Genomic DNA, 13,163 nt, shown 5'->3' on the forward strand with positions numbered 1-13,163 from the left:
GTATTATGTGGAGATAGGTTTCATGACTAATTTACTCTTAATATAGCCAATAAATGGCGAAACGGCTGAACCGCCAGCCGTTAGCCATCACTTTTCCGTCTTTTTGTTCGATTTAGAGAAAACAGACCTACCAAGGATTACTCATGCACAATTTCAGATCGAAATTCGAATTCTAAGTGCCATTTAATCACTGATTACGAGATGGGTGCATTAACCCCCCCCCCCCCGGCCCCCCTTTGTTAATAATAGTTTTATACAAGCTTCTTTATGGCGTTGCTACAAAAGACCAACTCTACAAAAGACCAACGCCTACAAAAGACCGACTCTACAAAAGACCAACACTACTAAAGACCAACATCTACAAAAGACCAACGCCTACAAAAGACCAACAAATATACAGTGTGTTTTTTTTTATGAGAACTTTTTTGAAAGCAATTTTACTCCACTTTTAGTTATCAGAATTTAATGAGTAATGGCTTATTTTCTTTGTTTTTTAAGGCAATTAATAGAACAACAAAAAAATATTTCAGTTTTTATTTAAAAAGTACAGTAAAATCTAAATTTCAAAACTTAGGTGTCACCATATAAAAATGGTTTTAGCGCATTTTTCTTTAAAAAATGGATTTTCTGTAGTCGACTTTGGGGGGCCAGTACTCCCTCCCTGGTTGAGATATGACCTTCAAACTTTGATATGTTCTAGTACATGTCCCTAATAGTATCTGTATACATTTTTAGCTCTATATCTCAACTTTGAAGTGTTTAGCAGCCATTCTTGCAAAAGGTTGATTATTTGAGCATAAGAAAAATGCGCTAAAACCATTTTTAGATGTTGACACCTAAGTTTTGAATTTTAGATTTTACTGTTCTTTTTAAATAAACTGAAATATTTTTTTTGTTCTATTAATTGCCTTAAAAACCGAAGAAAATAAGCCATTAATCATTAAATTCTGATAACTATAAGTGGGGTAAAATTGCTTTCAAAAAAGTTCTCATATTGTAAAATCCACGAAATTCTAAACCACCTAAACAGTTGAGGATATTTTTCTTAAATAAATGTCCTGGGGCTAACATAGGTTAGGTTATAGGCTAGGGGGCCGAGCGCCCGGGGCTAGGCAGGTCAGGTACACCATTTGCAGCTATAGACCTTCCAGCTCTACCATTTTTTTGTAGGCGTTGGTCTTTTGTAGAGTTGGTCTTTTGTAGCAACGCCTTCTTTATAATGCATCTAGGTTTTAAATGGAGGTTTGAAGGAAGTTAGATATCTACAAATTAAAAATATAAAATCAGGATTACTGTGTATCTTAATCCTAACATAGGAGAATCGGGGCTATATAAACCTAAAGAAAATCCCATAAAACCACACCATCACCTATAAGTCTGTTTTACACCCCTATGGCTCAGATCTTCCAATAAAAATTTGACATACAACTGATTCCAATAGGGATAATTGCACGAAGTGCTTATAATGAGTTGTGGAACTTGAAGTAGTGTATAGAAAAATATAATTTTACCACACAGTATTGGAGATACTCTTAAAAAAGACTAATTTGTGGTTGATAAGGTGGCCATTTCAGAAAAAGAATTGCAAGCATAAATCACAGACTACACATTATTTAACAGGGAAGAAAATAATGAGAGAAAATAATATTGGGCCAATAAAAGTTTTATCAAGCTGTTTTGAGGAAAATGTTACATATTTAAAAGATGCATATATCGCTTGGTGTTTTAAAAACAACATGGAAAAATTTTAATTAACTTATTTATATGTTTTTAAAACACATAAGAAATAGAAAGAAATATTGGGTTATCTAATCTAAATCCAAATGTAATTAATGCATCTGATTGCAGAACAAGAAAATATTTTAATCACTTTACATACCTAGGTATTATGAATTTCAATATCTTAATGTATTCCACAAAATTAATTTTTGGTAATATAACATTATTGTAATGAATATTTTGATATTTTTGTGCTATATAATGTGTTTTGTTTAGTATCTAAAGAGAAGCGGGTAAGAAGGGAGGGGGGGAGGGAGAAGAAGAGGTTGAGAGGAAATTTTTACTTTACAGTTTGTCAGAATCACTCTCCCTTGTCCCTGACTGTATGTCAGTCTAAACAAGATCATATTGTAGCAGCATTTTTTTTTAATTTTTACAATTCCTTAAAAAATATATATTTCTTTCTCTAATGTTTCATATCAGTTCTACATACAATTTTCCCTGTCTTAATTATATCAGTAAACTAATCATAATGTGAATATTAAAGTTTCTTTAATCTGTTAGTGTTGCTTCATATTAAAAATCAATATAAATAAGAAATTAAATATTTGTAAAATACGATGATAATATATTAATAAATTCATGAAAAAACAAATTTCTGATGTGAAAAACAATTTACTATCAAGAATTATTTCTTAATATATGCTTTAAACCATAGTTCGTAATTGATTAGCTATAAAAAATAGGCATATTTTACAATTAAATATTTGTTTTGTTACTTGAAATGTTTTGAAAAATGCTCTGTTTATTTACTTTGTACGAATGCCTCACTCTTTATTTATTACATAATGTTGTCTTTGAAAATTCGTTTGGTCCAAATATATTACAATAAGTTTTCCCCAAAAATATGATTTATTTTTTGATAAATATTTTCATATTTTCTCTAGACAAATCTATTTCATTAGCTGTATATAGTGTAAATACAATTTCAAAATCCAACTATAACTGATATAGGGATTTATTATTTCTTTTATTAAAAAAGATGTAAAGGGAATTTTTAACATTGTTTAAATATATTCAAAGACGACATTCAAAAATTGGGATAAAGTGCGGCATTTGAGCATTGTTTATAAACAACTACTTTTGAATTAAATGTTTGTTATTGTTATACAATTAACTTTTATTGTTCACAAAGAAATCAAGATTATAAATACTAGCTATATATGTAAACAAATCACAAATGACCAACAACAATAAATTAAAAAATCGTTTTAGATGTAGTAAATTTACATATAGTTCTTAAAATAGAAAAAATTACTTTTCTTGTCAATGATTGCACTATATTTAAGACAGCTAAAGAATCATCAATCAACATATGTTTCTAATTTCATAAAATCATTGTTAAATTGTAAACATATGAGGACAGTATACTAAGTTAAGATAATACAGATGCTATTTAAAATTAAAGGTTTAAATGTACAATTATATGATACATTTGATTTTTTTTGCAATTGTTTTAAACATCCAGACTTTTCTATAATCAGGGCCTACATATTGGGTGCACAGGTTTTTGTCAGTCTAATATCTCAATCATGGGTGTGTTATAATCATTTAAGGGGGGGGGGGTTTGTAAGACAGACATACAGATCAGGGGAGGGGGGAGGCGTAAAACACGATATCATGAATGCTAATAAAATAAAAATAATAATAAAAAAGTTTAACCACCTTCAATACATTTTCAGAAGTTTTATTAGTTAGGTACCTACCTCTGTTTTGTATATATATGGATACAGCAAATATTATATCTGTAGCTGGGTAGTCTCAATTAGTGCATTTTAACATTTCCTTTAGGGTAAAATATTGTTAGGTGGGTGTGCCTCTTTAACCTGTCAATATTTAAGGGGGGGGGGGGGGTGCATCAAGTTGTAAATCAGAGTTTAGGGTATTGTGGTTGCCTGGGTATTATGACAACATTCTCTGGTTTCATTCTCTAACCAATTGAAAATATCTAGGTCATTTTCATTTAGTCTCAAATATTTTACTGAATTTTAATATTTTGAGATTATTTACCTAGGTAATAATTTTTTTTCAAAATACATGGAGTACAGCTAATCCAATTTTATGTCTTCTTAATCCTATAATAAACAGTAGTAAGGCTTTTTTGTCTGAATCTAAATATCTTGAAAATCAATGTTCAGAATGAAACTGTATAATTCCACTAGGGTGGTTTCAGGTTATTTTTTAAAAGTCGTTTCTTTAATTGCAATAGTAAATATATTCAAATATTGACTTGTTTGAAACAATACAAGTGTTAATTACTATTAGGGAAATTCTTATGAAAACAAAAGTTTAGCCCAGATAATTGAAAATTGTCTAATTTGGCGAATAAAGGCAAAAAAATCGGCTGAAAACGGTGGTTTTTGGCGGGAGCAGCTTTTGATGATTGTTGCCATTAAATTATTATAAAAAAAGCAGATCCATACAGGTGTGTAGCTATTCAAATGTTATTTATGTTTGACATCTCCTAAAAATAGGAAGCTAATCTTTAATACAAAGTAGAATTATGTCTGTCCATCTGTCTGTCCAATGCTTAAGATCCTTCATTCATGGTAAAGATTGTGTTAGTAAATAACTCATTTAATTTATTTTCAGACTGAATGTAAAATGAAATAAGACTCAAGTTTATAAAACTTGAGTCAGTAGAAACATAAAGCTATAGAAATGACGAGTAAATTGAGTTAAGCAAATCAAAGTAAGTTAGTTTTTTATATATAAAAACAAGTTTGAAAATATCCATAAAAGCAATGCAATTTAATATCAGATTGATGGATATACAAACATTAAAACCAGTTGAGAGTGAAAACTTAAGAAGCAGAATGTAAATTTACACGTCTAAACAAAATTGTGTGTGAATTTGAAGCAAAATTTCTTGAATAAATAAAACAGTTTTAAGAATAAACTTACATTTTTAGTACTTGGGATAATAGGAATGCTTTGCTTACAACAATCTACCTGGTTGTTCTAGGAACTATTATTTAAAAAATCAGATGAATAGTTAAAAATCAACATATTTTGAATTATTGATGTATGGAATACTGGTAACAGTTATAGAGTTGCCATGCTAGTTAAGATATTGATACAAGGAGAAAGTTTTTATAGAATACTATTTTTTACGTGTTGAAAGGCCTTCAGACATTATCTTAAATAAATCTTAAATTCATAAAAATGTAATGCTTCAAAAATAATGATAAATAATTGGAATTATTATCTTTAAATCTACACTAGTATTACAATAAATATTTTTTTATTCCAGGTGCAAGAACAATTAATAATCCATCATGAAAAAGTGTCAAATCTGCTGCAAGAAATTCTCTACAAACGGTAGTTTAATAAGACACATGAAAATTCATACAGGAGAGAAGCCATTTAAATGTGATCTTTGTGAAAAGACATTTTCAGAAAGTGGTAACTTAACTAAGCATGAAAAAATTCATACAGGAGAGAAGCCATACTCGTGTGATATTTGTGAAAAAGCTTTCCGTACAAAGTATGATTTGAATTATCATTTTACTGAGCATGGTGAGCCGTTAACTCTACACAAGTGTCATATCTGCGGCAAGGAATTCTCTACAAAGAGCAGTTTAACAAGACACCTGAGAATTCATACAGGAGAGAAGCCATTCAAATGTGATTTTTGTGAAAATGCATTTACACTACAACAACATTTGGTAAGTCATATGAGGATCCATACAGGTGATAAGCCATTCAAATGTAATTTGTGTGAAAAAGCTTTCTCTCGATCAAGTTTATTAACTTTACATAAAAGAATCCACAATAGTGAGAAGCCATACTCTTGTGAATTATGTCAGAAATCTTTTTACTCCAGTTCAAACCTGACAACACATAATAAATCTGCTGCACATCTCAAGAACTTAGAATCTACTAAGAATACAGTTCCAACTTCTGCTTCTACCAGTTATGTTGATTGTGGTGTAGCTAATATCAAACTAGAGAAGATAGAAGAAGAAACTCTTGATGAGGATCCTATATCTATAAAGATAGAGGCTGAGAGTGTGGAAGTAATTATAAAAGAGGAAATAAAGGAGGAAGAAGGAATTGAGAGTGAAGAATGTGTTTAAGTAGATAAACATAAAAATGTTTGATAAATGAATGAACCTAAATTGCGAATTTGATGTAAATGTTTGTATTTAAGATTTGATTGTAAGTATATATAATATTGCTTCTCCAACGAGGCTACCTTGTACATGTGTACATACCCAATTTACCCCAACCTAAGTTTGATGAATACTAATTGTAAAAATTAATTTTATTTCAACAAAATTATTTAGATACTGTTTCTGTTTATATTTTTTTTCTGTCCTTCCCTTGAATACCTTCTTTAATTCAATTAGATCTACTTATGAAATAGTAATTTTTCAATTTTCAGACAAAAAATAAAATGAAATAATATTTGAAACAGAAGTCAACATAAAGACTTGCACTCTTCAATTAAACAAAAAAATAAGAAAAAATCAGGTAAATATGATTTCTTGCATAAGTTATTTCACAAAAAAAAAAAATATTTTCTCAGAAAAGTAATAATCAGTTTGGTGTTATGATCTTGCTAATCAATAAATATAGCCCCTATAAGCTATGTGTGTAGTCACAGGTTTAAATATTCCTCCACTTTATATTTACATATTTCACTAACTGTGTTTTACTTTCAAAATTTCATTTGCCTTCTTTAATTTAGCGAGAAAAGGCAAACGAAATCGCTAAATATTTATTTGCTTGATAATTCACTTTGTTTGTCCTCCCTTAATTTTTGTCCGGCGCTTCTAATGGATTTTATCATCCCTGCTTTCAAACTATTTGTAATTTTAAAAAGCAAAAAGATAAACATTGAATTAAACACACAATACATCTGGAATACTTTTACCCATGTAGTGACGGACACACCCTACATATAGAGTAGATATACTAAATAAGATATAGATATAATGAGATAGTATTCATACCTTATAGTACATATGAAATAATTTTACCTACTTAGTGACGGATACATATAGAGTAATAAGATATTATGGATGTAAGGAGATAGTTTTCAGAGAGTACATATTGATACTTTACCTACATATTGACAGACGTACGGACATATATTATTTATAGAGTAACCTTAATAAAATCAGTATTTGCAATGATTATTGAAATTATAATATTCAATTCTACACAAGTATTACACTCAATATTATTTATTTCAGGTGTAAGAACAATTAAGAAACCATCATGAACAATTGTCATATCTGCTGCAAGAAATTCTCTAAAAAGAGTGAATTGAAAAGACATGTGAGAATACATACAGGAGAGAAGCCATTTAAATGTGATTTTTGTGAAAAAGCTTTTTCACAACAAGGTACATTAACTGCCCATAAGAGGATCCACACAGGAAAGAAGCCATACTCTTGTGATACATGTGAAAAATCTTTTTGTACCAATGGTGATTTGACAAGACATGAAAGGATCCATATAGGAGAGAAGCCATTCAAATGTGATACATGTAAAAAAGCTTTCTCACAGCAAAATGCATTAACTGTTCATAAGAGGACTCATACAGGAGAGAAGCCATCTTGTGATATATGTGAAAAATCTTTCTCAAGACAAAGTTTATTAAATGATCATAAGAGGATTCATACAGGAGAAAGGCCATACTCATGTGAATTATGCCATAAAGCTTTTAAATTAAGTTCAGATTTGTCCCAACATAAAAAATCAGCTCGACATCTCAAAAAGTTAGAATCTACTAAGAATACAGATTCACCCTCTTCTTCTACTAATTTTGTTGATTGTGGTGAAGCTAATATTAAACTAGAGATAAAAGAAGAAGAAACTCTTGATGAGGATCCTCTCTCTATCAACATGGAGGCTGAAAGTGTTGAAGAAACGATTAATCAGGAAATAAAGGAGGAAGAAGGAATTGAGAGTAAAGAATTTGTTTAAGTAGATAATAATGAAAATTTTTGATAAATGCATGAACCTAAATTACAAATTTGTTGTAAATGTCTCATAAAGTTTTAAAAAATTATGTTTATTTATGTTTGTATTTAAGATTTTATAGTAAGTGTATATAATATTGCTTCTTCAAAAATAATTTTAAAGAAAAAATCACAATTATTTGAAAAAATGTTATTTGTAAAAATGTGTAAATAGGTAGTATCTTATACACTATGTTTGCTTTAGTGTTTAAACATAATTCTGCATTCCCTAACCCTGCGGGGCTACCTATATGTAATTTAATATTAGAATCCTTATACCAAAGGTCATTATTTTGTGAAGGCTCATTCTAACTAAAGTATTAAATACAAAAACCCGCGGCAATAAGTACTGATGTGAGCATATGTGAGTTGTTTGCTGGAATGAAATGATTAGCAAATGTTTTCTTTCTTTTATACTGAAGATTTCATACTATGGTAAATTATTTAGTGAATTAATTTATTTCACTATTCTTTATTTTATTTAATTATTTTACTCTTCTTAAGTCTAATGTGAGTTGTTTCACTACATCTCTTTCAATAATTTATAAAAGTATTATCAGATATTTATAAATCTTGGTTCATCAATATTTCATTATTTGTTTATTATCAAACTTATGTTGCTTGTAAAATAATAATTATATCTATTTTCAGATGAAATATAAAATGAAATAAGACTCAAAACTTTAAACTGTAGTGATTAACAACATATGGAGAAACAAAACTCTAATAAAGAGTTAACAAACATAGTAAGTTAGTTTTTAACATGTACATAACAAACCATCAAAAGTTTATATGTATTCCTATGATACTATTTTATGTATAAGGTATTTGTGTGTGGCATGTAAATTGTATATAGCTGGGAGCTTCCACGTTTCTATTTAACTTTCAAATTAAATATTGTTTATTTTAGGTGTAAGAACAATAAAAAACCATCATGAACAAGTGTCATATCTGTAGCAAGGAATTCTCTAAAAAGAGCAATTTAACAGTACATATGACAATTCATACAGGTGAAAAACCATTCAAATGTGATACATGTGATAAGGCTGTCCGGACAAGTTATGAGTTAACTGTCCATAAGAGAAATCACTCAGGAGAGAAGCCATACTCTTGTGATACATGTGAAAAGACTTTCTCACAACAAAGTAATTTAGTTCTCCATAAAAGAATCCATACAGGAGAGAAGCCATATTGTTGTGATAAATGTGAAAAGACTTTCTCACAACAAAGTAGTTTAAATCTTCATAAGAGGATTCATACAGGGGAAAAGCAATTTAAATGTGATTTATGTGAAAAGACTTTCTCACAACAAAGTCACTTAATTCATCATAAGAGAATCCCTACAGGAGAGAAACCATATTCTTGTGAAATATGCAAGAAATCTTTTACCAAAAGTTCAGACCTATCAAGACATGAAAAATCAGTTAGACATCTCAAGCAGTTAGAATCTGTTAAAAACTCAGTTCCACCTTCTACTTCTACCAGTTTTGTTGATTGTTGTGAAGCTAATACAAAACTAGAAATAAAAGAAGAAGAAACTCTTGATGAGGATCCTCTTTCTATAAAGATGGAGGCTGAGAGTGTGGAAGTAATTATAAAAGAGGAAATAAAGGAGGAAGAAGGAATTGAGAGTGAAGAATTCTTTTAAGTAGATAAAAATGATAAATGAATGAAACTAGATTGTGAATTTGTTCCAAACATCTTTTAGCAAGTGCTGTAATATATTTAAGATTTGATGTAAACATAAAATTGTGTCTACCTAACCTTACAGGGCTACCTTGTACATACCGAATTTACTCTAACCTAAGTTTCATGAATACTAATTGATAAAAAAATATTAAAAATTAATTTAATTTCAACTAAATCATGTAGATACTGTTTCTGTACATACATTTTTTCTGTCCTTCTCTTAAATGCAAAAATATACCTATATACCTTCTTTTAATTAAATTAGATCTACTTATGAAATAATAATTTTTTCTATTTTCAGACAAAAAGTAAAATGAAATTTTTGAAACAGAAGTCAACATAAAGAGAAACAAACCACGCATAGTCTCAGTTCAGAAAATTAAAGTACAAGGATAATTTTGTCCATAACATTAAATAAAACAGCACTGAATTTTCTAAATACTTTTACTTACATATTGATGGACACACCCTACATATAGAGTAGCTATACTAAATAAGATATGGATGTAAGGAGAGAGTTTTCATATTGATAGTAAATCCGGAACACTTTTCCTGCATAGTGACGGACACTGACTACATTTAGAGTAGATATACTAAAAAATATATGGATGTAAGCAGATAGTTTTCATAGAGTACATCCGTATTACTTTTCCTTCATAGTGACGGACACACCCAACATGTAGAGTAGTTATTCTAAATAAAATATGGATGGAATTTAGACTGAAAATAAGCAGAAAAAAATTTATCCCATTGTTCACCATTTTTTTGTGAAGATACTCTTTCATTCAATATACAACTTACTTTGTCTGTTAGTCTGTCAGTCATGCAACAAAAACTCAAAAGTGTATTTTATGAAAGTTTCATGAATGTCATAAGTTATTAGTTTTCTTCCTCTCCTATTCTTTGATTACTGAATATTTGCTTGATAATTCACTTTCCCTGTTTGTCCTCCAATAATTTTTTGTGCTGTGCTACTAATGGATGTTGACATCCCTGCTTGCATAATATTTATATTTTAAAAATCGAAAAATAAACATTAAATAAAAAACAAAGTACATCTGTAAAATTTTACTTACATAGAGACGGACACACCCTACATGTAGAGTAGTTATACTAAATGAGATAAAGTTTCTCATTTATCTAAACAATAATTTGCCGCCAGAATCTTTATTTAAAAAATAAACCCCACACCTTTTAACAAAAAATAAATTTGCTTGTCCAGTTTCTTATTAGGTATTAGTGGGAGGAGTCCGCGTTGAACATCTTGATTAAGTAAATGGGCGGAGATTTTGTGAGAAAACAGAGAGAAATTCACAGAGGAATTTTGATTGTGGAATAAACTCATGAAAGGTACTTTAATTTCTTATCATATTTTATGTGCAAAGCCTTTCTCTAATTTTGACCGTCTGTCTGTATTAAGTTCACATTTATTCTGTTTGAGCCGCTAAATTACATTGATATTATATAATTACAAAATAACATATTTATATTTTAAAAATCTATATCATCAAATAATGCATGAATATGATAAATAATAATTTGCCGCCAGAATCTTTATTCCTTATAATTTAACATTACAACCTTTTAACAAATACAATTGCTTGTCCAGTTTCTGATTAAAAGTGGGAGGAGTCCTATTTAAGTATCATATTTAAGTAAGTGGAGATTTAGTTTTTGTAGATATAACTATTGTTTATGATTTAGATAGATAATTCAATTAACGTCAGTCAGTAACTAACTTTCAAAGTGAACAGAGAGAAATTCATTATACAAATCTACTTTATATTATAAGGTATTTATATATCTAATTGTGAAGATTTTCTATATTTACGGTCGGCCCGTCCGTCCTTAACAGTCATCTCATTTTGTTAATTCCTACATGATAAAACTGTCCTATCAATTTCAAACTTTGCATGATGATTCCTATTACAGTTAGGTACTCTTTAATCGTTACCAGAATGTACGTACGTTCATTTAAAATTTTTGTTGATAAAGATTCCCTATTCCAATAAGCATCAAATATCTAAATTACATGGTCTGTTTATAATGCTCTGAATTATATTAAATTTCTAGAAGATATTTAATATAAATTTATGGCGGATTTTTTGTTGCAATTGATAATCTCTCTCAAACCCACTCTCTGATGCTATTCAATACTGATTTTTAAAAGCAAAGCTTTTCTATAATTAGGATCAGTCCGTCTGGAACGGTTTGCTCTTTTCATTAATTTTGTCATATAAGAATTGTCCTATTGAATTCAAACTTGGCATGGTGGCATAGTACTATTTAGAAAGCGTTAACAACTCTATAATCGTCACCAAATTGTCCGTACGTCCATTAAAAACATGTTGATGTTTATCCTTTTTGATAAAAAATTCTTATGTGTTATAATTATTCTATTCATCGTATTTTTGGAATACTGATTCCTATTACAACAAGGAACAATCTCTATAATCAAGTTCTAAAAATGTAAGTATGTCCTTAAATAGTATCTTGTAATTAAGCAATATGGCAACAAATTTACTTACAATTTTGTTTAGAATTTACTGTTTTTTTTCTAGATTCTATGGAAGTTTTTACCGTTTGTAAAAAAAATTTTATCTGGTAATATTTTTTATTGTAAAACTAATTCATAAAAATAATTTCAGGAAATTGAGATAGGATATACCAGCATGTATACCTGTGATATTTGTAATAAGAATTTTACATTGAGAGGGAATTTGGTTGTTCATATGAGGGTTCATACAGGTGAGAAGCCATTCTCATGTGATCAATGTGAAAAAACTTTTTCTCAGAATAGTGATTTGACTAAACATAAAAGAGTCCATACAGGTGAGAAGCCTTTCTCATGTGATCATTGTGGAAAGACTTTTAATCTTAGTAATAATTTGACTCAATTGTGATTTGAGTGGAGTGACAAAAGAGTCCATACTGGTGAAAAACCATACTCCTGTGACCAATGTGAAAAGTCTTTCTCTGATAGAAGTACTTTGTTTCAACATAAAAGAATCCATACTGATGAGAAGCCATACTCATGTGATCAATGTGAAAAGACATTCAGACAAAGTGGTGAATTGACGAGACATAAAAGAGATAAACCATATTCATGTGATCAATGTGAAAAGATCTTTAACAGAAGTAGTTATTTGACAAGACATAAAAGCAGTCATACTGGTGAGAAGCCATTCTCATGTAAACTTTGTGACAAACATTATGTCTCTAGTTCAGATTTATCAAGACATAAAAAAATCCCGGGGACATTTAGAAATGATGAAAAGCTGTATTAATACAGTTCCAACTTCTGTATCTATTAGTTTAATTAAATGTGAAGAAGTTGATGTTAAAGAAGAAGAAATATTTGAAGAGGAACCTCTCTCTATCCAGATGATAGCTGACAATATTGAAGAAAATATTAAACATTAAAGAGAAGATCCTCTTTCTTGTGAACAGAATTATGATGAAGATATAATTGTTACTATTGATATTGTTCATCATAAAATAGAATTGTAAAAATCATATTTGTTAAGATATAAAATGCGTATTTTTAAAGAGACAGGATTAATGATTAAGTCATATAAAATCAAAATTTTCTTTTTCACCTTAAAAATCATCATTTTATCTTCATGTGTTGTAATATTTTATTCAGTTTTCAACATCAATAGCTATTTTTTTATTAATTGATATGTAAATATTCCCTAGTAATCCCAATCCGTTTAAGTAAGC

General features: G+C 29.2%; 2 protein-coding genes across 2 annotated transcripts; both read left to right on the forward strand.

The window, feature by feature from the left end:
• The first annotated feature begins 4,354 nt into the window (after positions 1 to 4,354).
• LOC145317939 (uncharacterized) lies at positions 4,355 to 6,179 on the forward strand. Its single transcript, XM_080159227.1, has 2 exons — positions 4,355 to 4,471; positions 5,033 to 6,179. The coding sequence occupies exon 2, from the start codon at positions 5,058 to 5,060 to the stop codon at positions 5,856 to 5,858; it is 801 nt and encodes a 266-aa protein (XP_080015353.1). The 5' UTR covers positions 4,355 to 4,471; positions 5,033 to 5,057; the 3' UTR covers positions 5,859 to 6,179.
• Positions 6,180 to 7,714: 1,535 nt separating this feature from the next.
• Positions 7,715 to 9,748, forward strand: LOC145317941 (uncharacterized). The gene is made up of 2 exons (XM_080159228.1): positions 7,715 to 8,497; positions 8,662 to 9,748. The coding sequence occupies exon 2, from the start codon at positions 8,686 to 8,688 to the stop codon at positions 9,397 to 9,399; it is 714 nt and encodes a 237-aa protein (XP_080015354.1). The 5' UTR covers positions 7,715 to 8,497; positions 8,662 to 8,685; the 3' UTR covers positions 9,400 to 9,748.
• The last annotated feature ends 3,415 nt before the right edge of the window (positions 9,749 to 13,163 follow it).

This window comes from Acartia tonsa, chromosome 4 (genome assembly GCF_053477335.1).
Source record: "Acartia tonsa isolate MP-2025a chromosome 4, ASM5347733v1, whole genome shotgun sequence".
NCBI classification, from domain to species: Eukaryota; Metazoa; Arthropoda; class Copepoda; order Calanoida; family Acartiidae; genus Acartia; species Acartia tonsa.

Excerpts from the sequence above, each read along its gene's own strand:
- LOC145317939 (XM_080159227.1), top strand. The coding sequence starts at position 5,058 with ATGAAAAAGTGTCAAATCTGCTGCAAGAAATTCTCTACAAACGGTAGT.
- LOC145317941 (XM_080159228.1), top strand. The coding sequence starts at position 8,686 with ATGAACAAGTGTCATATCTGTAGCAAGGAATTCTCTAAAAAGAGCAAT.